At 41.9% G+C, this 25,234-nt stretch overlaps 1 protein-coding gene across 2 annotated transcripts in view; it reads right to left on the bottom strand.

Annotated features, from left to right (window-relative positions):
* MDGA2 (MAM domain containing glycosylphosphatidylinositol anchor 2) overlaps positions 1 to 25,234 on the bottom strand; it is a 662,813-nt gene that overhangs the window by 293,275 nt on the left and 344,304 nt on the right. The window contains exons 4-5 of one of the 2 annotated variants that reach the window (XM_077820812.1): positions 17,965 to 18,173; positions 11,938 to 12,070 (exon numbers count right to left, since the gene is read on the bottom strand). In XM_077820812.1, the coding sequence (XP_077676938.1) occupies positions 11,938 to 12,070; positions 17,965 to 18,173 (342 nt within the window). The remainder of the gene's footprint in view (positions 1 to 11,937; positions 12,071 to 17,964; positions 18,174 to 25,234) is intronic. The other variant, XM_077820813.1, reaches the window with a different exon arrangement.

Below are 25,234 nucleotides of genomic sequence, written 5' to 3'. Positions count from 1 at the left end.
CTATCCTGAAGGACGACACATCACTCTCACAGATCTTGGGAGACAGGCCAGTCCTTGCCTACAGACAGCCCCCCAATCTGAAGCAAATACCCACCAGCAACCACATACCACACAACAGAACCACTAACCCAGGAACCTATCCTTGCAACAAAGCCCATTGCCAACTGTGTCCACATATCTATTCAGGGGACACCATCAATAGGGCCTAATCACATCAGCCACACTATCAGAGGCTCGTTCTCCTGCACATCTACCAATGTGATATATGCCATCATGTGCCAGCAATGCCCCTCTGCCATGTACATTGGTCAAAATGGACAGTCTCTATGTAAAAGAATAAATGGACACAAATCAGACATCAAGAACTATAACATTCAAAAACCAGTTGGAGAACACTTCAGTCTCTTTGGTCACTCGATTACAGACCTAAAAGTGGCAATTCTTCAACAAAAAAGCTTCAAAAACTAACTCCAAGGAGAGACTGCTGAATTGGAATTAATTTGCAAACTGGATACAATTAACTTAGGCTTGAATAAAGACTGGCAGTGGATGTGTCATTACACAAAGTAAAACTATTTCCCCTTGTTTATTTCACCCCCTACTCTTGTTACAGTCTCTAAGGTGCCACAAGTCCTCCTTTTCTTTTTGTGGATACAGACTAACACGGCTGCTACTCTGAAACCTTTGTAGCACCTGCAAACTTTGCCACCTCACCTTTACCACTTTTTCCTGGTTATTTATGAATATGTGGAACATTATTGGTCCCAGTACAGATCCCATAGGGACCCCATTATTTAACTCTCTCCATTGTGAAAACAGTCCGTTTATTCCTACCCTTTGTTTCCTGTCTTAACTAGTTAGTGATCCCTGAGAGGACCTTCCCTCCTACCTCATGACTCCTTGCTTAAGAGCCTTTGGTGAGGGACCTGGTCAAAAGCTTTCTGAAAGTCCAAGTACATTATATCCACTGGATCACCCTTGTCGGTGTTTGCTGACCCCCTCAAAGAATTCTAATAAATTGTTGAGGCATAATTTCTCTTTACAAAAGCCACATTCACTCTTTTCCAACATATCATGTTCATCTGTGTGTCTGATGATTCTGTTCTTTATTAGAGTTTCAAGCAATTTGCCTGGTACTGAAATCAGGCTTACTGACCTGTAATAGCCAGGATTGCCTCTAGAGCTTTCTTAAAAAAAATCGTTGTTACATTAGCTATCCACCAGTTATTGGGTACAGAGGCTGATTTAAGGGATAGATTACAAATCACGGCTAGTAGTTCTGCGATTTCATACTTGAGTTCCCTCAGAACTCTTGGGTGAATACCAACTTGCCCTGGTGACTTATTTCTGTTTAATTTATCAATTTATTAAAAACACCTCCTCTATTGACACCTCCATCTGGGACAGTTCCTCAGATTTGTCACCTAAAAAGAATGGCTCAGGTGTGGGAATCTCCCTCACGTCCTCTGCAATGAAGATCAATGCAAAGAATTCATTTAGCTGCTCCTCGATGGCCTTGTCTTCTTTGAGTGCTCCTTAAGCACCGCAATCATCCAGTGGCCTCAGTGATTGTTTGGCAGGCTTCCTGCTTCTGATGTACTTTAAATAAAAACTGCTGTTAGTTTTTGTGTCTTCTGCTAGTTTTTAAAATTCTTTTTGTCCTGCCTAATTATACTTTTACACTTGATTTGCCAGAGTCTATGCTCCTTTCCACGGTCCTCCATAGGATTTGACTTCCAATTTTTAAAACATGACTTTTTGTCTCTATTTGCATTTTGGTCTTCTGACTGCCAAAAAGAGATACAGTTATGGGCCAAATTTTCAAGCAGGTTTTCACCTAAGCTTGTGTGCACTTCATCACACTCTCAAGGGGTGTGCAAATGACCTGACACAGGGGAACCTAGGTTTGTATATGCACAAGGATGTGCAACTCTGACATGCACACCTTGGGCTGGAGGGTGGATTCTGCAGCTAAGTCAAAGGTGCACAAAAATTCAATGACCCTTAAGCAAGAGACTGCTTGAAAATAGGAACTCTGGAACAATCCTATCCTTAAAGTTTGTGGACGGATTGGATGGACAGAGGAATGAGGACTGTGTGACAGCTAGCTGTCAATGATAAATTTAAACCATCTGTAGATCTTCAGCAGTTTGGCTTACCCTGCTCTGGAGCATGGAAATATCTCCAGTTAAAGCATTACTTATGAATATATTTGGGCCAGATGCATTGGGTACTCCAGAACTTTTAGAAGGTTTTATTTTTTTGGAGGACGCTTCCTGGATTTACAGGGTCTGTGGTATCCTTTTATGATTTTCCGGCCCAAAAAACCCTGCAAAAGATTGATCATTTGAGATTGGCGTGGAGCAGAGATTTGGATACACAACCATCTCCAACCCAATGGAGCACAATTCCATCTAATGTTAAAAAAAAAACCAACAACGATAGACCTGAGACTGTGGCTTATTCACCAAAACACACTTTTCAAATATGCTGGTCCCCACATAGGCTAATGGTAATGGGCCCCATAAATGCTGACCACTGTTGGAAATGTAACTCCATTAGTGTTGTATTACTCCATATGTTTTAGCTCGTGTGTTAACCCTGTGGATCAAGAATTTCTCGCGTGAGGTGGGTCAAAGGACCAATTTGATTTTGGATGCTAATTTGGGACCCTCCCTCTTAAATTTCATTCTTGGATATATTCCTGATACATGGAGATTACTTGGTAACAAGGCAGTATGGTCCCAACGTGCAGCTTTGGACAATAAAAAAATTGATTCTGCAAAAACGGAAAAGTCAATCCCCACCAAATATTGATGCCTGGGTTGGTGATATGGTCAACCTGACAGCTAACACATGACTGACATTCCACAGAAAGGAAATTCCCAACAAATTCAAAGCAATTTGGGCTGACTTTATAGAGGTCTATGATTAACATAGACCCTGAAGAGTGAGATGTTGTTTCTCCTCCCCTCCCTGTATCTTAACCCTCTTTATTTACCTTGTGTATTATGATGAATCTGGTATTTTGGTGCATTTGTTGTATTTGGAAACATTAATAAAAATTATAAATAAAAAAAATAAGGTGTGGGACTACAAGTCATGACCTAATGTACATCTCATGCCTAGTGTGGACCCAGTCCTGTAAGCAGACCCATCTGGGCTCACCCCTTTGCCCATGCAGAGCCCCTTTGACTTCAGTGGTACTCCACTGTGGCACCAGAATCTAGCTGCATGGATCCATTTGCAGCATCAGGCTCTATATAAGCTAAAATCCAAACCATAAACAACAGACCATGCTAGGAGATATTGTTTTTTAATCATTCACTGTAAAAATTCAGGTTAAATCAAAGCTGGCTTTGAATTGCAGAAGTGGGGAAAACAAAGATGAAAGGTGAAAAATTCCAACGATTTCCCAATTTGCTCGTCCTTTAACTTAAAAATGGAGAACCAATCGGAAACGTATCATGATTTAAACACAATATACCACAAATGAGAATCTGTGGGCCAGCTCTCAAATGGCGGGAAGGACCTTTTTATGACTGCTTTATAAACCCATAAAATTATGGAAAACAATGATGATCCCTAAAATACAGCAGTTCAGGTAGGTTCCACTCGCATACCATGTTAATTTACTGTAAGTATCTGTAATTAGTTGCTTTATTTTTCTACTACACAACTAATATCATTCCCAGCCTCAGCATTCAGCTCTATTATACTGGCTACGCTTCTTATCTGGGGATTTTGGACACCTGCAGATCGTTTTCATGTACTGTCACCGTATTCCTGGAAAACACCATGGCTGGCAAAGAGAAATACTTATTTTTTCAAATGAAATAATTCTGTAATGCTGTGTGGAATCAACAGAGACAGTATAAGTTAGACAAAATAGAAGGCTGCTTAATGGAGAGATTAGAAGTGAAGGAAACTTTTCTCATTTGATTCCTACCACAGAAGATAAAGTGCCAGCTTAAACTATGATTCAGTTTAATTGTGTGTGACACAAGAACCTTTTGATGCCAGCTAGCAGTGGGCAGAGGGGAGCATAGAGTTTATAGGGATCCCTTGGGTCATATAGATGCACACTAAGTTTACCAAAGGGTGGCATGTAAGGTCTCCAAAGCCAATAGCCCAGTGGTCATCATAATCATTCCAAAATATATGCATGGATAATGTTTAAGGAGTTATGAATCCGTACTGGAAATTATGTTCTCAAAGCTTTGGAGTTAAGGCAGGTGACCAGGAAGTGATAGGTCTTAAGCAGGTTCCTCTCAAGCAGATGCTTATCCCCCTGCCGGGTCATGTGTGCACAGGGCATTGTACGTCTCACAATGGAGGCCTGACAGCAGTAGAAAAGTTGTAAAATCTACAAGACAGGACTTTTACATGAAGATATCAACAGCAGGAAGGGATCCTGTTTACAAGCAAAGACAACAGACTGTGAGGGTATAGCAGGGAACACACTGGTACACCCTGGATCCTTCACGGAGGAGACAAGCTGACAGCATATCTTGTATCATGAAAAAGGGATTACAGCCTGCCAGCGAAAGTGCTGGTGAGCAATACTTCTTTAGACATAAGAGGCTCTCGTTAATTAAGTCTATGTTCTGGAATGCTATGATTCCATGTTATGATTTTATTTTATATGTTATTGTTTGTTTCCAAAATGTGTACTTGCCATCACTGGACTCTGTGGACTTTATTAAATAAACTTTTACTTGCTTTCCCTGTAAACATATCAAAGCGCTGTGCGTGAAGAGGAGCACTGAGCTGAGGGGTAACTGGTAAGCTGGGGGGGACTGCTTCTTTTGCAGCAGCAAACCTGTAAATACTGCAAGTGTCCAGCGGAAGAGGGGCTGGATATTCCAAGGAGACGTTTAGATGCTAGAGCGTGACTAGGGTTAACATATCTGAAAAGGTGTGTGGGATCTGGGGACACTCCACAGGGGGCGGTATTTGCTTGTGCCCCCCTGCTCCAGGCCCCGCTCCGACTCCATCCCTTCCCAACCCCCATTCCAACCCATTCCCCAAACTTCCCGCACCATTAGAGGCCTTCCCCAAATACCCGCCCTGGCCCCATCTCCTCCCCTGAGTTCCCTCTCCTCCCCCCTCCCTCCCAGCTGCGTGAAACAGCTGTTTCGCGGCGCAAGCGCTGGGAGCTAGGGGGCAAAAGTGGGCACTCTCTCGATTGATCAACATTCACTCTCTTTCTTGAATGATCAACTCTTCTTTGGAGAAAAATAATAATAGCAAAATCCCGGACATTTTTAGATATTTAAAAATTCTTCCCGGACGGCGATTTAAGAACCAAAAGCCGGACATGTCCAGGAAAATATGTACATATGGTAACCCGAAGCATGACTATTGCTAGTCTAGAGAGAGAAAGAGCCCTGCTAATACCTAGAGGGGAAAGCATGGGCTGCCCGTGGAGTTGGGGAGCCAACCCCGAGCAGGTACAGACAAGGCTCCCCCATGCTACGACAGGCAGGCAGTAGTGAAGTGGCTCTCAGCCCTGTGTACCAGCACCACACTGCCTGCAGCTAGGAAACACACATCAAAAGTGCTCTTTTTCTGGAGGAAGAAAAGGAGTACTTGTGGCACCTTAGAGACTAACCAATTTATTTGAGCATGAGCTTTCGTGAGCTTTCGTGAAATTTTTCTGGAGGCTGTTGGAATCCAACCTCCACGTTATATTTTAGTCATGACCCCTGCAATCTAACTAGGCCGATTTGACTAATCCACACCGATATATTTTCAAGTGAATCTATGGCACCGAGAAAGCTTTGTAGATTAAGATCAAAACTTCCATCTATTTTTAATTAATCATATTAATGCCAAAAATTATCTGAAGCACAGAATTTCAATATTTAAAACTGCCTCGTTACCTATTTAACCCTTTCAAGTGCCCTACAGATGTTTGATATCATTGTAGCAATCCAAGAGCCATGTGGACTTGCAGATACAGATCATGTATCTTCCCTAATGCTTTCAAAGGAACCATGCCATTTTTAAAGGAACTCATGCAGGTCTCAATGCATATTATTACATCTGAGCACCTGTATTTAAAGTCACCTTCCCTGGCTCTGTAGATTAAGCAGTAAGTTATGCATTTTACTATGATCTGTCAATTCATGTTTGACACAGAGTAGAATTAATGCTTAAAATTATATAAACCTTGTGTCTTTACAAGCAGGCTGAGCTGGCTGCAGGGTTGACACATTCAAGCAAGAACCTTTGGCTAACCAGAGCATGGTCCGGGCTGAACTGCGCCACTAGACCGGCTGGCAGACCTCGAGAAGGGAGATGCTTATGTGGGCGATAAGGTGAAGTCATTACTACTGTGTGGCTCTGCCAATAAAAGGAACTATTTTAAGTTGCTGAAAATGGAACAGGAAAAAGCAGGCATGAGACAGTGACTCCAAAGCAATGAACCTAAGCGGAAGCGGATCTGGGACACAGACAAGGGGAAGAGCATCGCAACCACAAGGGGTCATTCCCAGGTGCATTGGGGGTGGAGGGAAAGGGGGCCTCTGCTAGGACAATAAACCAGGCCCATCAAAGAAACCTGAAAAGTACTGCAGTGTTGACAGCCAGAGAAGGGGAAGGATCCTGAAGAGCAGGGTTCTTGTTCCGGCTCCTTAATTACTAATCCTTAGCAGACCCTACTCTACAAGCCAGTAGGGGATAAGCACAAAATAACAGAGCTCCTCTACCCTGTTCCCACCTACCGCCTACCTTCCTGACATACCCTCTTCCACCCTCTATGCCAAAGGGGGGGATGGTGCAGCTGATGCAGGCTCCAGATCCCACACACCTGCGCCTAAGCCGGGGTACTCACTGCTGAATATTAGTAGAGAGCTCCTGAGTGGCACAAGGATCAGATCTCATTAGAAAATACAGCTCATAAGACCCTGCAACCTTTAAGTGGCCGCCTCCTTGGAAAGTGCCTCTTGACTGACTGATCTAATTGGCACTCTTTCTGCTCCCTGCCCTTGGAAACGAAGGTTCCTCATGCCCGTGGGAAAAGCACACTGACAATTAGGAATGTGCATCATGCAGGGGCTTCGGGTGGGTTGAAAGATGCACACAAATCATTTATAAGAGCACTGTGGGGCCTTTTGTGTGTGTCCCCATTTGATGTGAAGCCCAATGGGCGTGGATCGAATGCAAGCCAGCACAGAATATGGGTCCAGTGTCTCCTAGGCTCATCGGCAAATCGCCATTTTTCAGAGGCCTCTCTTGTTCAGGATAGCCCATCGATTTTGTGGCAAAACAGTCGGGTTTGAGTCTGCAGCCCTTACTCGCGTGAGGGGTCAAATGAACGTCGAGACAGTGCTTTTAATGGGACTGCTCAAATGAGAAAATGCTGCTGAAACAGAGCCAGGGCTGCAAAATTGCTGCTTTTATGTTAAAGCCATGAGCATGCAGGCATGACGGCCATAGTTTGGAAAGAATATTTAGAGCTATTTACCTGCACAAGCCCACATGAGCCAAGAGCAGCGCTGCCTACGTTCAGCATATGCCCAGCGCCGTGATGCTAGGAACCGCACTGACCTTCTCACACCTTTCGCTCACTGCTGCCCTCCCCACACCTCTCAGAGCTCTCTGTCCCGTCTGTATGGCTTTCGTCCATCTTTAAATCGTAAGTCTCAGGGGGAAGTGGAGTGGTAGCAGCATTTACACTAATGATGCTAAGTATTTTGTTCCAAGAGGCAGCCTGGTTTAGTGGGTACCAGTCATAGAATCATAGACTACCAGGGTTGGAAGGGACCTCAGGAGGTCATCTCGTCCAACCCCCTGCTCAAAGCAGGACCAATCCCCAACTAAATCATCCCAGCCAGGGCTTTGTCAAGCCTGACCTTAAAAACTCCAAAGGAAGGAGATTCCACCACCTCCTTAGGTATCCCATTCCAGTGATTCACCACCCTCCTAGTAAAATTTTTTCCCTAATATCCAACCTAAACCTGCCCCACTGCAACTTGAGACCATTGCTCCTTGTTCTGTCATCTGCTATCACTGAGAACAGTCTAGATCCATCCTCTTTGGAACCCCCTTTCAGGTAGTTGAAAGCAGCTATCAAATACACTACCCAGCACAATGTCTATACACTACCCAGCACAAAGGGGCTCTGAGGTTGGCTGGTTCCTTTCGGGCCTAGGTGCTGTCATACAAAACCAAAACATAATACAACCGTTGCATGTCTGTTGTACAATCATTTGCAGTGTTGCTGTAGTCGTGCTGGTTCCAGGATATGAGGTAGACCAGGTGGGCAAGGTAATGTCTTTTATTGGACCAAATTCTGTGGGTGGGAGGTACAAGCGTTCGAGCTTCATGGAGCCGGGGAAGGAAACTAGAAGCGTGCACAAGAATTTGGAGGGATGAAGGAACCAGTGGCAGCAGAAGTAGCTTTGAAGGACCCAAAGTGGTTAAGAGAGAACACTGGGCCCAGAAACCCCACACCTCCAGGCCTGCCAAGCATGCTCCAACTGGAGGAGCGAGTTAGAAGGGAGTTCAAAAATGGAGGCAAAGGTGGTAGACAGGCTGCAGGAGAAAGGAACCCTTCTCCAGGAAGCCAGGCAGAAGGCCGAGAGTGGGAGGGGACCCCAGAGTGGGTAAGGCTCACTGGCAGGGCCTTCTCCAAACACCCTCCCCTTTGAGGATCTGCAGGGACCTGCTCATTTGGACTCTTTATTTGCTGAGTGAATGGTTCGAATATGGCAGCCATGCCCCATACTGAAGGGACCTATGGGTAGGAAGTAGCCCAGGGAAGTGAACTTGGACTTGCTGCAGGGGGGACCCTGCCGGTGTTGCTTCCCACAGGTCTCTGGGCTGGGACCCGGTGCAGGAGGAGTGCCCGAGTCTCCTTATCACACCTTCTTAAGAGACAAGGCCCGGATGCCGGTGGGAAGCTGGAGGTTGCCGGCTTACAATCAAGAACAGGCACCCCTATCAGAGAGAGGGGGAAGGGGCAGAAAACAGATGTGCTAACCACTAGGCATCCCAGCCCTCTGAGTCCCCATCACACGGCCACAAATTTTCTTTGCTATATCCAGCCCTCTCTCTAATCGGTAACAGTAATGTGATCTTTAGCAACAGCTTTCTCCTCCAGTTTTGGTTACAGACTAGACTGATGGAGACTAGTGATGCTAAACACACAGGCTCTGTGATAAGCCGCGAAGCTGACTTTCACTTGCCACCACTTTCACGTATCAGAATTGCTACATTTGCTTGTCACTTTATAGCCTCTTCTGACTGTTTCTCTTCTTTGGTTACTCCTATTGAAATAGTTCCACACTATATACCAATAGAAATACCAAAAGGTGGAACAAATGTGCAGGCAGACACTGAATCAAATGGACACAGAGTACACCAGATTCTGCTCTGTTACACTAGTATAAATCCAGAGAAACTCCATTAACTTGTAGGAAGTAACATCAGTGTAAATGAAAGCAAGTTTTGGCCCAGTTGTCACATCTTTTATAGTTCCTAATAAACCACAAACTAGTTATTCTAATCTGGTCTCGGATGGTAGCCAGCCCCAGATGCTTCCGAACGAGGTGTGTGCCCTCACTGATGGACCCATTTTAACAAGCTCACGGAGAGGACTTTCTCTAATAGTGCTAAAATATACTACAGCAACACTCATTTAAATCGCATCTCTGAGAACTCAGAGCAGGAGCAGGATTCTGCTGGTCTCACCATCTTGGCCACCACACCAGGGACTGAACTAGAGGCTGCTAGAGCAGAAAGCCGGAGTGTGTCTATAGCTTAAGCTAAAGAGCCAAGCTCTGTAGCTGGGGATGTAACAGATTCACATCCCCTGTGGACCAGGCATAGCAATGGGGAATCAAAGTACACATTGATCATTGGGTTATATAGTTGCTGACTACCATCTCCAGGCCTGATTCTGCTCCCACTCACGCAGGGTTTACATGAGCATGTCTTCTTAGATGTCAATGGAGTTACTCCTGATTTACACCTAAGCAGAATCAGGCCCTCGGTCTTTGAAATTATACCTACTTTCACAACCATCAGAGATATACAAATAAGCTTATGGTCATACTTTGGAATCGAGCCATGACTATAGAAAAATGGGAAAATGTACAAATGTATATACAATGAGTAGTTCATCCTAGATCCATGCAGAACCCTTATTACATCTTCAACCGGCAGCTTCATTCATTCATTACCTGTTTTCAGTGCCCTTGCAACATATATTATTAAAGCGTAAACTCACTTAATCTGACTTGCAATCTTCAACATGTTTTGACACTTGCTAACCAACCGTTCTCCAGAAAACATCTACTTGAAGTTATTAATTATCTACTCTTGACTTTGAACAGAGCTAACACAATGTTTCTGCTGTTTGGCTTCCAGTTCACAAAACATTTCTTGCAAATTATCTAATCAACATTGATACAAAGCATGAAAGCAGGTCAAAAATTCGAAAAGTTTGCCCTGTGGGAAAGTTTGATATGGGAGACGTAGTCCAGTTGGGAGGCCGAAGCCTAGAGGACAACAGGGACATGAGACAAATGAACTATAATTTCCATGTGGCAACTCAGGAGACACCGATTGATATCTAACTGACCCAATGCAAAATGTTTCAATTTGATAAATCAAAATATTTTGATTCGGATTAACCCAATCGGAAATTAAATATTTTGTTTCAATGTTCTGAACAGAAAATCAAAACACTGGCAAATTTTTTTTTTTCTCTTTAAAAAAAAAAATCAATTTTGAAAAAAAAAAGCATTTTCTTTTGCCAAAACATTCTGATGGAAAATTCCTGACTAGCTCTATAGAGCAGTGGTTCCCAGACTAGTTCCGCCGCTTGTGCAGGGAAAGCCCCGGCCGGGCCGGGCCGGTTTGTTTGCCTGCCACGTCTGCAGGTTCGGCCAATCGCGGCTCCCAGTGGCTGTGGTTTGCTGCTCCAGGCCCACGGGGGCTGCTGGAAGCCATGGCCAGTATGTCCCTCGGACCACATCACTTCCAGTAGCCCCCATTGGCCTGGAGCAGCGAACTGCGGCCACTGGGAGCCGCGATCGGCCGAACCTGCGGATGCGGCAGGTAAACAAACCAGCCCGGCCTGGCCGGGGCTTTCCCTGCACAAGCGGAGGAAGTAGTTTGGGAACCACTGCTGTAGAGCATCTAGAGGGTTCTTATGAAAACTTCCACCCAAGATCTTTTTATAGGGCTTGACTGTGATCCTTTTACTCTCATTGAATAATATCCTACTCTACAAATAGTCGCATTGACTCCATTGGGACTTTTCACAGAGTAAGGTACCACTCATCCTGGCCTACAGCTATTTCTTTTAGACTTTAGATCAAGGATAAATTTATAAATAGTTTCTAAAGGTTTAAAATTATTAGTAGTTATTTTAATAAATGGTTAATTGTAACAAGAGTTCAACAGATCAATATATGACTTATTATCATCTACAGCACCTTCTCCGGTTGTGTTTATAGCACACACTCATGTCTGTAACACACTTACATCTGTCAATCATTTATTATCCCTTCTAAACAATATATTAAGGATACTTTTATATCAAGTGCGGCTATTATTTGTATTCTCTGAGGACAATAAATGCAACACTTTTGTGTGCATATTTATCAAACACCTAGATAATAGAGAAATCCCCTAAATGCTAGGGAAAGTCAGATCCTGATACAAATTCCACAGCTGTCTCCTATCACGTAAGGAGAGGAATCAAAATCCCTGACCCAAACACACTCCAACTGCAGGGCATTTTGGATGAATATCTGAATTTTGTTGCGTCTGCCCATTACTTCTAGATAGATCATAGCATCGGGTGGGTTTGTGTATTGCCACATTTTGTACATTATAGCATAATCCTGTGAAGTCTATACATCTGGAAGACATTGTACAAGTACCAGATCCACTAGGAGAGTAGATAGTTTCATACGGTACCTGTTTTATTGGAGAGTCTGAAAGACACCATCTTGTCAGGGATGTTGCAAACACTCCTCACTGAAGCAATGCAGCTGTAATTAGCATAGTCCTGAGGCCGAAGATTCTTTAGTTTCAATATCTTTGTTTCCCCCTGCACACATTAGAAAGGTAAATTAGGATGAGATTAAGCCACAGCGACAGGCAGATTATCATAGCTTTCTGAGACAGACTGCTGGGACCAAAAGAATATTGTATTGGGATGGCTAATTAGGAGCAGGTGACAAGTTGGAACTATCCAGAAAGAAGAGTTGATTTTAACCAACCCAGCTGCATACAAAAAGTGCTCTGCAAAAATGCTTACAGGCATGACCTAAAAGGTTAAATCCCCTACATACGCTCAAACAAATGAAAGAAAAATCTTGTTTTGGCAGCAGCTTTGAAGTCACAATTGCTGACTGGGTATCATTTCAGGTAATGCATCCTGAGATAAAACTTGGATAATGAAAAATCATAAGCTACTGTAAAAGGGTTCCTGTTGCTTTCCTTTGAAAACCGGCTTCCTAGAGATTTTATTTTTAGACAGCAGTTATGCAAATTATGGTGCAAAGATCTGAACAGAGTATTTAATAATGGAGCTCTTTTTGACAGGATCTAGAGAAAATTATAGCATCCAGGCAGGAAATTTTCACATAAAATACTATATGAATTGGGCATGACAGAGAACCCGCAAACAGAAACATTTGAGAAAACAACCCTTAATGAAAAAATATACAAAATCTTATATCATTGATAGAAAAGACACAGGTGTTTATGTTTCCCTGACAAAGCGATACCAGATGTCTTCAGGAAGGACTGTTTAAATGCAAATACTCAATTTTAGATCAAATACAAAATAAAGACATCATGGGGGGAAAAAACAGAAATGTGAAGCACAGTTACAACATCATCATTTCTATGGTAAATCATTGTCAGTTAACGTGCGCCACAGAAACAGAAATTAAATAAAATAAAGCTGTATTAAAACGTGAACACGCAATTAGTGCCAGCATAGAAACAAAAGTATTTTTTCAAGCTCAAGACTCCCCACATTCAACAAATATTTAATCAGAGTTTATATGAGAGAAAGAAAGAGACCTTTGAGCAATCGTGGATAGTTCTCTGAAACCTTCAGCTCAATGCACAGCAGCAGTCAAAAAAAGCTAATAAGGTGTTAGGAACTATTAGGAAAGGGATAGAAAATAAGACAGAAAATATCAGAATGCCCCTCTATAAATCCACGGTGTGCCCACACCTCCGTGTGCCCAGTTCTGGTTGCCCCATCTCAAAAAGATGATAGCGGAACTTGAAAAGGCTCACAGAAGGGCAACAAAGATGGTCAAGGGTAAGGAATGACTTCCATACTCGGAGAGACCAAAAGTATTAGGGCTGTTTTGCTTAGGAAAAAAAAAGATGATTAAGGGGGATATGACAGAGGTCTATAAAATTATGAATAGTGTGGAAAAAGTGAACAGAGAAGTGTTCAAACAATACAAAAGCCAGGGGTCACCCAATAAAATCAATAGGCAGCATGTTTAATGCAAACAAGAGAAAGTGCTTTTTCACACAATGCACAAGTAACCTGTGGAAGTCATTGCCATGGGATGCTGCGATGGCCAAAAGTATAACTGAATTCAGAAAAGAACGAGGTATGTTCATGGAGAATAGGTCCGTCAAGGCTGTTAGCCAAGATGACCAGGTCTGCAACCCCATGCTCAGGGCGACTCTAAACCTCTGACCGCCAGAAGCCTGGAGGGGAAGACAGGTGGGATCTCTCCAAAATAGCCCTGTTTTGTACACTCTCCCTCTGGTACTGGCCACTGTCAGAGACAGTCCACTGGAATACATGGACCATTGATCTGATCAGTACTGCATCAGTTCTTAAACTAAAAGGATATAAAAGGACAAATCCTCTTTGACTTACTCAGGCAGAACTCCCACTAAAGCAAACTGAAGCTCTGAATAAAGCAGGCATGAAGTGGCCTAAACGCTGAAAGAAACAAACTGAAGAACTCTTATTACAAGATTTCCTCTCAGTTGTTAATAATATTACTATCTGGTGTATAGTTTTATTGAGACAAAACGGTTGCATAAATATCAAGTGCACAAGGTTAAATAGGAAGGATTTGGATGGCTATATGGGCTGCATTCAAAAATACTGCACATTATGAATAAGCAAAAAGAGATGAAAGTGAAATAAATGGAGCACGTGGCTCGTTCAGGAAAAGGTAGCCTTAAATGCAACCTTAGGTCCCAGTCCTGAAAACATAACGCAGCATGCTTCACTACAAACATGCGAGTAGTGCCCGCAAAGTTAAATGTGAAAGTTAAGCAGATGTTGCATAAGTGTTCGCAGGAACGAGGGTTTAAACTAGACTGTTCAAACGCACACAGTACTACAAAGGGAAATCTGAACCCCTTTTCAGAGAAGGATCGATACGGGTGGCCAGCAAACACGGATGGAGATGGAAATGAACAGAGTTACTAAATCTCTTTGGTCAAAGTCAGACACCAGTGTAGTCCTGCGTGAGATGGGAATGCAGGATTTCAGACCTTACAGCGTGCTCAGGAATATCTGGGGGACGCGAGGGCCAATTTAAAGCTCATTTAAGTTGACGTGAAGACGACTGTGGAAGTCAATGGCCTGTGGATCAGGCCTGCAGATACTATGAGTTTGTGAGTCTCGCAAGTTTAAGCCTCAGCTGTTCACTCCTTGATGTTGTGGACGGATCTCACAATTGTAATGTGGTTTATGTTACGTCAATGTCTATGATTTGTTAAAAGTAATTTTAGCTGATTTGTGTAATTAGTGTAATTATGTCTAATTATATAATTAGTGTAAATACAGCAAATGTAATCTTATCATTGAACTGTGCAATTACAATATCTAATGATGATGATGATGATGATGAAGAAGAAAATCCTTAGGGGAAAACTTGTGCGGCAAGTTTAAAGCTTTAAAAAATTCACTATCTGAACTGCTTTAGTACATGAGTACATGTGTGTATGACTGGGTTCCCTCCCCCCACCCCCCAGAGAGTTACTAGAATAAGTAATCCTTGTTAACAACCAAATTGCAGAAATTCTGGTTTCAAAATCTAGAGCTAAATTTGAGTGGCAGGATTCCTAAAATGAAGATAAGGCAATAATGTGGTTTATGTTTTACCTTCTTTTATTTAACACTGAATAAAATGGAAATACAGATAGAATATGCTGCTTCCTTCACCCCTCCTCTCTTTGGCTACAATAGAAGAGAAAAGTTAAAATATTTCAATATTTGTTTTCCCTAAACTTCATTTGATTTGGACTGATGATCCAGCTTCAAAGCTATCAAGAAGAAAATGCCATCTCACCTTCAAATCCCCAAATGTTCTAAAGTCAAATCTCTTATCCCTCCTCACATCAGCTCTCACTGTTTGCTACTGGACGTATCATCAGCAGGACCAGTTATGCAGGTATATGCAGTAAACATGTATGACTCGAACTTTTAATTACATTTCGTCCTCTTGTGTATCAAATCTCATATGCACACAGGTAGATGCGCTAATTCAACCTGAGCACCAATACATGCAGAAAGGCTGTGGATAAGCTTTTGATGATCAATATGACAATCTGATTTATTTACTAATTTAATACACACACAGGTTCTACCAAGAGTGTTCCTAATAACCTAGGGACCATACTTTTTTTTAAAAAGGAATCTAATTTAATGTGATGCTTTCTAGCCTAAGAACATATCGAACAAAAGAAATGACAGTAAACGTTGCCATGTTGATGCATTATTAGTCAAAGAATCCCATTTCAGAGGGAGAATTTGACTTTTAATTAACCATTCAAAACCCTCCAAATCCACACCTCTGTGTTCACTAGAAAACAGACCACAGAGTCCCTAACTGGGTCCATAGATGATAAATTAAGAATAATCTCATTGCGTTCAGAGGTCCAGGAATGGTACTCTCCCAGTCTATTTCTCATCTCTGTAAGGTTCCAGTCTGTATGTTTCTCTGTAATATTGCAAGCTAGGTTAGCAATACAGAGTGTAATACACAGCAGAAATGATGGTGCTCTCAAGTCAAAAGCTCAGAATTACTTAGGATTGTTCTGCTCTAACTCTGACTGAACGGGCAGCTGTTTGTTTCTTTCCTCAGTGTTTTTTTCAGATTTTCAAAACACTCTCTCTCTCTCTCACACACACACACACACACATACAATCACACACACACTTGTTTTCAGTAGACTGGATCTCCTTCTCCCCCACTTTCAAACTGGGGTTGATTTACGGTCTTCAGAAATACAAATGTGTTCAAAAATGTGATCTGATAGGCAGCTTTGATGGCCAATACGCCTGAGTTGCCAGAGATTATTGGTAGCAACACTTCTGAGTAACAGCAGCTTTCTCCCCCTGTAACCTTCTATACAGAGACACTGTACATTAATTATTTGGGGAACAGGTAGGAAAAAACAGGATGATGGGGCAGATCTTTAATTTGTGCACTTCAATGACTTCAAAGGAGCTACTTCAGTTTGCACCTGCAGTGGATCTTACCACCCGTTATTATTGACTTAGATTCCTTTTTAGAGGGTAGCCCAACAATTTCAAAATAAAGCGAGGTTTCAGAGTAACAGCCGTGTTAGTCTGTATTCGCAAAAAGAAAAGGAGTACATCCGATGAAGTGAGCTATAGCTCACGAAAGCTTATGCTCAAATAAATTGGTTAGTCTCTAAGGTGCCACAAGTACTCCTTTTCTTTTTGAAAATAAAGAGAGGTTTCCTCTCTGTTAAATGATGCTTACAAAAATAAAGGCACTCAGTAACTCCTAGGCACGCCATCATTACACAGCACACACAGACATGATACGCACAGCACATGCAATCTTGCCCTATAGTGTAAATTGCCCAAACAGTGTCAGCCTAAAGAAAAGTATTCCACTTCCATTTGTGTGCTAACTCACCATGGCTGAAAGTTACCCAGTGCCGAGAATCAGCACCAGGCCTGGGCACCGTTTGAGTACCAGTCAAAATAGGCCTTAAATGGGCACCAGCCTTGTGATGGTTCTGGACACAGGGGTGAAATTAGCCTAAAATGCAATTGTGTTTTCCTTGGCCATTTTAGGGTTGGACTCACAGTATTGCATGTGATTTCCACAACAGAGAAGCCAACAGCCCTACGGGACCTTGAGCAGGTTTGCAAGGGGATGGAAGCTGGATATTTATTTTAGAGCAGCTGACTCTTCGGGTATGTCTAAACAGATCCACAGCAGCGAGTGTCGGAGCCTGGGTCTATGGACTCTGGCTCATGATAAAAATAGCAATGTAGATGATCCCTCTCAGGCTGGAGCTTGGCCTCTGAAACCCAGCAACAGGGATTGGTCTCAGAGCCTGGGCTCCATCCCAAGTGGGAACATCTACTTGGGTACTGTTAGCACCATAGGGTTAGCCAGAGTCTGTAGACCCAGGCTCAGACTCGTTACCAAGGGATGTGTATTTATTTATTCATTTGCAATGTAGCCATATCCTCAGTGACTGATGAGCAAACAAAACTAGTTCCTGTTGAGAAATGATAGCACTAAAGATCCTCTGTGCGGACTTAAATTGTATGGTGGGATTTTCTAACACCTCTACGTGACTCAAGAGTACAAACACTATTGATGTTCACTGCGACATGTGCTCCTCAGTCACTTAGGCACTTTTGAAATTTCCATCCCCCGCCACCCGTGTAAAAAGTTGTTTGGAACTAGCACCCACAAAGTGGGGGAAAGACAAGAGATTAGGCTCCCAACTCCCACCAGAATTAGATAAGAGTCAGTTTCTAACTCCCTCAGGCTCCTGAAATGAACCATGTTGGTGAAAACCCCTACACCATGCCTGATAGCTATTTCTTCAGCTTCCGTGGGGGGAAAACAACAGATGTGAAGCCTGAAATGGAAAGAAGGAAACCATTCTTTAAGGGGTCAATATACTGTGTACGTAAGGGGGGAAAATATTATGAGGAAAAGAAAAATACTGTACCTTGATTCCTACCTGGGTAAAGAAGGGTTCATAGATTTCAACTCCTTTATCCGACCCTTGCAGTAATACCTCTTGGCCACGTCTCCAGCTGTACCGTACGGGTGGGTTGGAGTTAGCAACACACCTGAGAAACACTGTTCTCTCATAGTAAAACTGTTCTTTTGCTTCCCCGATGCTCTGGTGAACTGTCACTATCGGGTCATCTAAATCTGGAAAGGTAAAAAAAAAAGCACAAAAACACACAACTCAGATAACAAAATCAGCACTTACATAGAACCTAAGGTGTTTCCTACACACAAGTAAGCAACGAAGTAAGACTGCACATCTTGAAAAACAACAGGTAAGTATGAGAATGTTTGGGATCTGTTCCGAGAACAGTTACTACTCCAAGTGTATACTCTTAGATTGTCAGTTCTTTGGATTGTCTTTCTGTTCTGTGTTGGTACAGCACCTGCCACAATGGGGTCCCTTCTCACCATTGAGGTTCCTAGCTGTTACCACAAGAGAAATAACTTCAAAACCACGCATGGTGTTAAGCGTGAATTAATGTTGCATTTAAACAATTTAATCTCGCTTTCTTTCTTAATCTCACTTAGTTAAAACACTGTTGATCAAACCCTGGAAATAATTAGTCAAGCTGTTTTAATTTGCATTGTAAGAGAAGTTTGATGTTATTTGGTGAGAATGTTTTATCTTTGCCTCTTATCCGATAATGTGAGTGTATTTGTGTTTCTTTAAAGTAATAAAATAGAACATTTTTAAGGCAGACATCTCTTTAGGTAGTTAGATATGTATTAAGATACAAACAAGAAGATCCATCCCAGGCTTTGGATACCCTTGACTCTCCCGTTGCCTGCTCTGTCCCCATATCTACTCTAGAGACACCATCAGAGGACCCAACCACATCAGACACACCATCAGGGGCTCATTCACCTGCACATCTACTAATGTGATATATGCCATCATGTGCCAGAAATGCCCCTCTGCCATGTACATTGGCCAAACTGGACAGTCTCTAAGTAAAAGAATAAATGGACACAAATCAGACACCAGGAACAGTAACATACAAAAGCCGGTAGGAGAACACTTCCATCTCCCTGGACATTCTACAACAGATTTAAAAGTAGCCACCCTGCAACAAAAAAACTTCAAAAACAGACTTCAAAGAGAAACTGCAGAGCTACAATTCATTTGCAAACTTAACACCATTAATTTGGGCTTGAAGAGGGACTGGGAGCGGCTGGCTCACTACAAAAGCAATTTTCCCTCTCTTGGTATTGACACCTCCTCATCAATTATTGGGAGTGGACCACATCCACCCTGACTGAATTGGCCCTGTCAGCCCTGGTTCTCCACTTGTAAGAAAACTTCCTTCTCTTCCTGTGTCAGTAAATTTATGCCTGTATCTGTAACTTTCACTCCATGCATCTGAAGAAGTGGGTTTTTTTACCCACGAAAGCTTATGCCCAAATAAATCTCTTAGTCTTTAAGGTGGCACCAGACTCCTCGTTGTTTTTGTGGATACAGACTAACATGGCGACGCCTCTTGATATTTAAAATACAGACTTCCAGCTCCTGCAGTATCAATTTAAGCATCCCTGAAGCCCACAACAGAGTTTCTTCCCATTCCAAGTCCACACTTCGCAAATACCTCACTGCCTCTAAACAGGAGAAAGGAAAGTGAGCCCTGTAAATCGACTAACTTGGCATAGTATTAAAGAAGTATATAAAGGGTTAAATTAGCTCGGCTAAAGAAAATATATTTATGGGAAGAATAGATCCTGTTAGCAGTTCTGGGAAGGCCTTGAAAGAATGTGGCTTAATTGGAAAAACTAGATCTGAAAGGTAACTGGTAACATAACTTGGGAGGAAAAGTTCTTGGGGAAAAAGGCCCTAGTGATCATGGATGGTTCTAACTAGTTTGAGTAATAAAGAAAGATTGTGCATGTTGAATCAGCAGGACCGAAACCTGGTTTTAGCAAAGACAGTGACAATCAATATGCCATCAATTGTCTGTTGCACTGTATACAAAAACCAGGGGTATTTCTCAGCTCCTATCTGATCATACTGGAGCAAACCAGGATGAAAGCATTATCCCTGGGTTTGATTCTTTTGTGACTCTTCTGATCAAATGTTTATGAACGTGTGTTATGATATGGATGTAGGAATCACTTATTTTTTAGGCTTTTAGAGACGATTAGAGCATTTGTACAATACCATTTGGCCTTCAGCTTCTAATAAAGAAATTTAGGGTTAAATTGTGTAGTGGGAATACCCTGCCTAAACAATTATACCGATAAGCTTCCGACACTTGGCTAGCTCCTATCAAAGGGGGAGACAATTCCTTGGTATGCAGTGTTGTTTTACCAACATATTTTGGTAAGTTGTCTTAAGAATAATGGCTACATTGAAGAAAAACATGCAAATAACCCGCATCCCAGCCACCTTCACTAACTTATGTTGCACAATTTTCCACCCGCAAATAACTCAGTCTGCAAGTTTCCACTCACAATTAGTGGCAGATGGACATCTAGCTACTAAAACTTCTAATGACCAGTAGGAGGCTGCTTCTCCAAACTAGGTACTTAGGTTTCCAAAAGGCTAGGTGTAGACAGGTAGATCTAGGTATGCTCCCAATCTGCATGTACATTTACTGTAGCTGTGTATTCATATGGGCTGACTGCATACCCAACAGTGCCTGCTTATCCACATAGACCTATCATTGCTTAATCTGCATGCACACAGTGATTGCTTGTGTTAATTCGGCACACATTTTATTGGTTAGAAAAATGTGTAGAAACCCATGAAAAACAAACACACACATCTATTAAACTCTAGAATATGCAGGATTTCTTCAATTAATTCTGATTTTACCCACTCATCCACAAATTACAACCCCAGTCCTTCAAAGACTTATGCACTTGAGTAACTTTGCAAATGTGAGAAATCCATTGAATCAGTTAGAACAACTCCAGACCCTGCTTCAGCATGGTGCTTAAACACATGTCCAACTTTCAGCATGTTCCTTGTCCTATTGATGTCAGTGGGAGTACACTCACATGCTTGAAGTGAGGCATATACTACAGTACTTTGCTGAATCAGGTCCAGGAGAACACAGTTGCTCCATTGCATGTTTGCAGGATTGAGGCCAATCAATGCTAAAAAATAGACATCTGCCTTAAATATGTAAGCTGCTCTTTAAAGGTGTACATCTTGATTTGAGTAGTAAGACCAGTGGCTGTGCACATTGGAGTAAGCATCTCGATTAATACGAAACACATGTTCCATACGTCTATCCGAGTAATACGTACAATAATTCTTGGTAATAGTGAATGGATTTTAAATAAATGTTACCTTAGTTCTACTCTGCAAAATATTGAATGTAGCATCACAGAAACAAATTATGAAACAGCTGTTTCAAATTAGGATGGCATTTTATAATGAGATTTTGTTTTTCTTTTAAAAGTTATTTTATAACAGAGTAACATTTGCAATGGAAGGAGAATGCTGAAATTTTATGTCCTCCATTCATTCAATGGCAAATAAACTACGGAAAATAGTTTTCTTAAACTTCAAGCAAAAAACACCTGGTTGCCTACAGCCCCAGCTACAGCCCAAAACACCTGGTTGCCTACAGCCCCAGCAAAATGCAGAACGCATCACACAGTAGTGGCTCTCCAGAGTCTTTGTTGATCAACAATACCGTTTACACAATACACAGTAATGACAGAGTGGAAATTTGAAACCTCCCCTCTCACGGAACCTCTTCTCATTTACTCTTTCAAGGAAAGATGGCCTTCTGGTTAAGGTACTGTGGATTTAACTCCAAGGTCTGCCACAGACTTCCAATATGAGCTTCAGCAAGTTACTTAACCTCACAGAGGTACATCTGATGTCTATCTGTAAAACGGCAGTGATGATAACACTTCCTTCATCTCTCATCTAGTAGGACTGTAAACTCTTTTGGGCAGGTGCTCTCTTTTAGTGTGTTTGTGCATGCCTAGCACCGTGGGGCCTTTATCTCCACTGGGTCTAAAATAATGATCATCTTGAATCTCAAAGAAGTCAAAGCTCAGGACTGCAACAGAGGGCAAGGTCCCTGCCACACCGTTTCCATTATGTCCACTTAATGGAAAATTCTCACCGCAGAAAATGACTGATTGAGTCACTGGCAGTAGAAAATCTCTCCAGCTGCATGAGAGCAACAAAAGCAGCGTGAATAGAAAAGACAAAATAACGCTGCGTTTTTTTGCAAAGTAGTTAGGAGCTTTCACTGAGAATTCAGCTACATGTTCCATTAGTGTGCCGGGTTAGAGAAATGGTCTATTGGATTATTATGTAAGAAGGCATTTTGCTCTGGCAATATAAAAAGTTACAAACAATTTAAAACATATTTTGTAACGCTACCAGGCATTTGCTACAGGCTGTAACTACCAGGAATGGCAACTGTCAAATTAGTTTCACTCAGGAAGGCCATTTTAAAGCTTTCTGATCAAAATGGTATTCGTAGACTGTAGTCAAAGCTCTCTTGGAATTCCGATTTCAATGCCTAGCTGAATCACCACCCATTTGTATTCAAAATCCCAAATGGACTTCTTTTTGTAATTGGTTAAACCTGTGTGTACACATTTTTCCCCTCTCCAACAGTACGTGAAGGAGCAAGCCGTTCAACAGTCTAGGCTTGAAGCTATTGACTTTAGTTCTTACAAGGCAATTAACTAGCAACGGGGAAATGCAGAAGGAAATCTCAGGGGGGTCTAGCACAATAGGAACAGATTCAGCACAAGGTGTATTTTCCTCCCTTTGCTTTGTCATAAGACTTGCATTTTTTAAATTATCTAATTATGAAGAGTAAGGTGATTAATCAGTTATTAAATGAAACTGAAGTCATGGGGTGTTGTTTTAAGTTAAAAAGTCTATTAATCCCCCCAAACGATCACAGAATTATGTTTTCCACAGAGATTTATGCTGCCGTTAGGTCCAATTTTTCAGTCTTTAAATTTTGAATTGAACGGAATGACAGTGAAAACCCAGATGGCAAACATGTGATAAATACTGTACGGGAAATATTCCCTCCTGAAATCCTGAAACTGTTGCACAAGCAGAAATCAAAGCAAAAACTGTGTGAAACAAAACTAGACCAAACACGTCATGACCTGCAGGGCAATGACACGAGCTGGCGGAATGGGACTATGTGGCACATTGCTGATCATCAACGTTTAGAAATGCTTGGAGAAATGTTATTGATTACAGACACAGCGTGGCAGCATAATGTACCACGAGTCAGAACCCTGTGCCCAGTCCTGCAACCCACATGCAATCCTACAGCTTCAATGGGGAACCAGCCCCCCTACATGGAGACAAGTGCAGGATTGCATAGCCTGCTTTTGCTACATGATTTTCCTTCAACCCGCGGGACTACAAAGTTGTGGTGGTGGTGGCGGTTTTAAATCGACCGCAACTGTCCTGAGCTGTTCAAAGAGAGCGAGCCTTGGAAATGAGAAACGGCACTTTTAAGAGTGATCTGTGGAACCGACTGAAATTGCTTCATAGCAGAGATGACCCCGGGGGGGAGGGGGGGTGCGGGGCAGAGGGAGGGCAGCCAGTTTCAGCAGTGTTACTGAGCGTGTTCAGTCCCTGTGAGCATGCTCGCTACAAGCCAAGCAGCAAATCTGGGGAGGGGAGCCTGTGACTCCGCATGTCACCGCCCCACGGGTCACCTCTGCTTCATAGGGTCACACTATAGGGCAGGTGGCAATAACATACCGGGGTTGCCTAACACACTTTTTATTCTTATAGAAAAAAGCTTGCATTTCTTTTTTTAAAAAGGGGGTTTAGCAGCCCATGGTTTTCAGCAGGGCTCCGAACTTCTGCAGGGACACAGTCCTGGTGTCAGTACTATATTATTCTGTATGGTCTTGAATTATTCAAATATAAGAAGCCAATAAAATGTTTTTGAGACACACAATCAATAGGTTATGTAATTTGAATACACCCAAATATATAGGCTGTGGCAAGTTAGTGACTTGCTCTAATGGCAAATGAAGAGCCCTGTTTCTGTACTAACTTCAAGGCTCGATATGAATATTGAATGCAAATACTGAGTTACTGAAAAAAGTAGACAGAAACATGGGGATGAAAATTGGGAGTTCTTTAAAATAAGTTTACTAGATGGCCAAAAACCCAACAATTCCACAATACAGGAAGACAACTACTTTGGCTAACAGCCCATCCAGATTCTGTGGGACAGAAAAGGCTCCAAGCAGGAATAAAGAAATAAAGCAATATGTAACAAATTGGAAAAAAAGGGGAAACAGATACAAGTTCTAATTTATACTGAATGATAAAGAGCTTAAAGCTGATAAGGGAAAATAAAGACATCAGGGAAAAATAATCCAGCCTTGGCAGGGCTAAGGACAATAAGGAGTTTTTAAGTATATTGGGAACAAAAAGAAATCTTAGCAACGGTTTAGGCCCTTTACTAGATGGAGGTGGTAAAACTGTAAATAATGATACAGAAAAGTCAGAAATGTTCAATAAATGTTTTTGTTCTGAAATTGGAAATAAGCAGGATTGATGTACTCTTTTCACATGAAGATGATGAAGTACTTTCCTGTCCATTAGTAATTAAAGAAGTAGTTAAACAACATCTACTATGGTTAAATATTTTTAAATCATCAGGCTTGGATAATTTGTATCCAAGAGTCCTAAAAGAGCTGGCAAAGGAGATCTCTTACCCATGCATTTTAAATAAAGCGTGGAGTACTGGAAAAGTGTTAATGTCATGTCAATATTCAAAAACACCTGAGTAACTATGGCCTGGTTTGCCTGACGTCAGTCCCAAGCAAAATAACAGAAAAACTGATACGGGAGTTAATTGATGAAGAATTAAAGGCTAGAAATATAATTGGTACTATTTCGCATGGTTTTATATCAAATAGGTCTTGTCAAACCAATGATTTAATTCTTTGATGATATTACAAATTTCGTTGATAAAGATAACTGCAAAGATGTAATTCATAGACTTTTTAAAGGCATTTGACTTAGCATTGCATGACATTCTGATCACAAAATTAGCACCATACAATATAAATAAAGTGCACGTTCAATTTATTAAGAACTGTACAACTTCCAGATCTCAAAAATAGCTGTCAGTAGGTAACCATCATCAATTGTGGGTGTTTCTAGAGGGGTTTTGCAGGAATTTGTATCAGGCCCGATGCTATTCAACATTTTCATCAATGATCTGGAAGTAAATATAAAATCACTG

Source organism: Eretmochelys imbricata, chromosome 6 (assembly GCF_965152235.1).
Source record: "Eretmochelys imbricata isolate rEreImb1 chromosome 6, rEreImb1.hap1, whole genome shotgun sequence".
Classification (NCBI taxonomy): Eukaryota; Metazoa; Chordata; order Testudines; family Cheloniidae; genus Eretmochelys; species Eretmochelys imbricata.
Note: the sequence above shows the minus strand (reverse complement) of the source record. Positions and strands in the feature narration are given on the sequence as shown.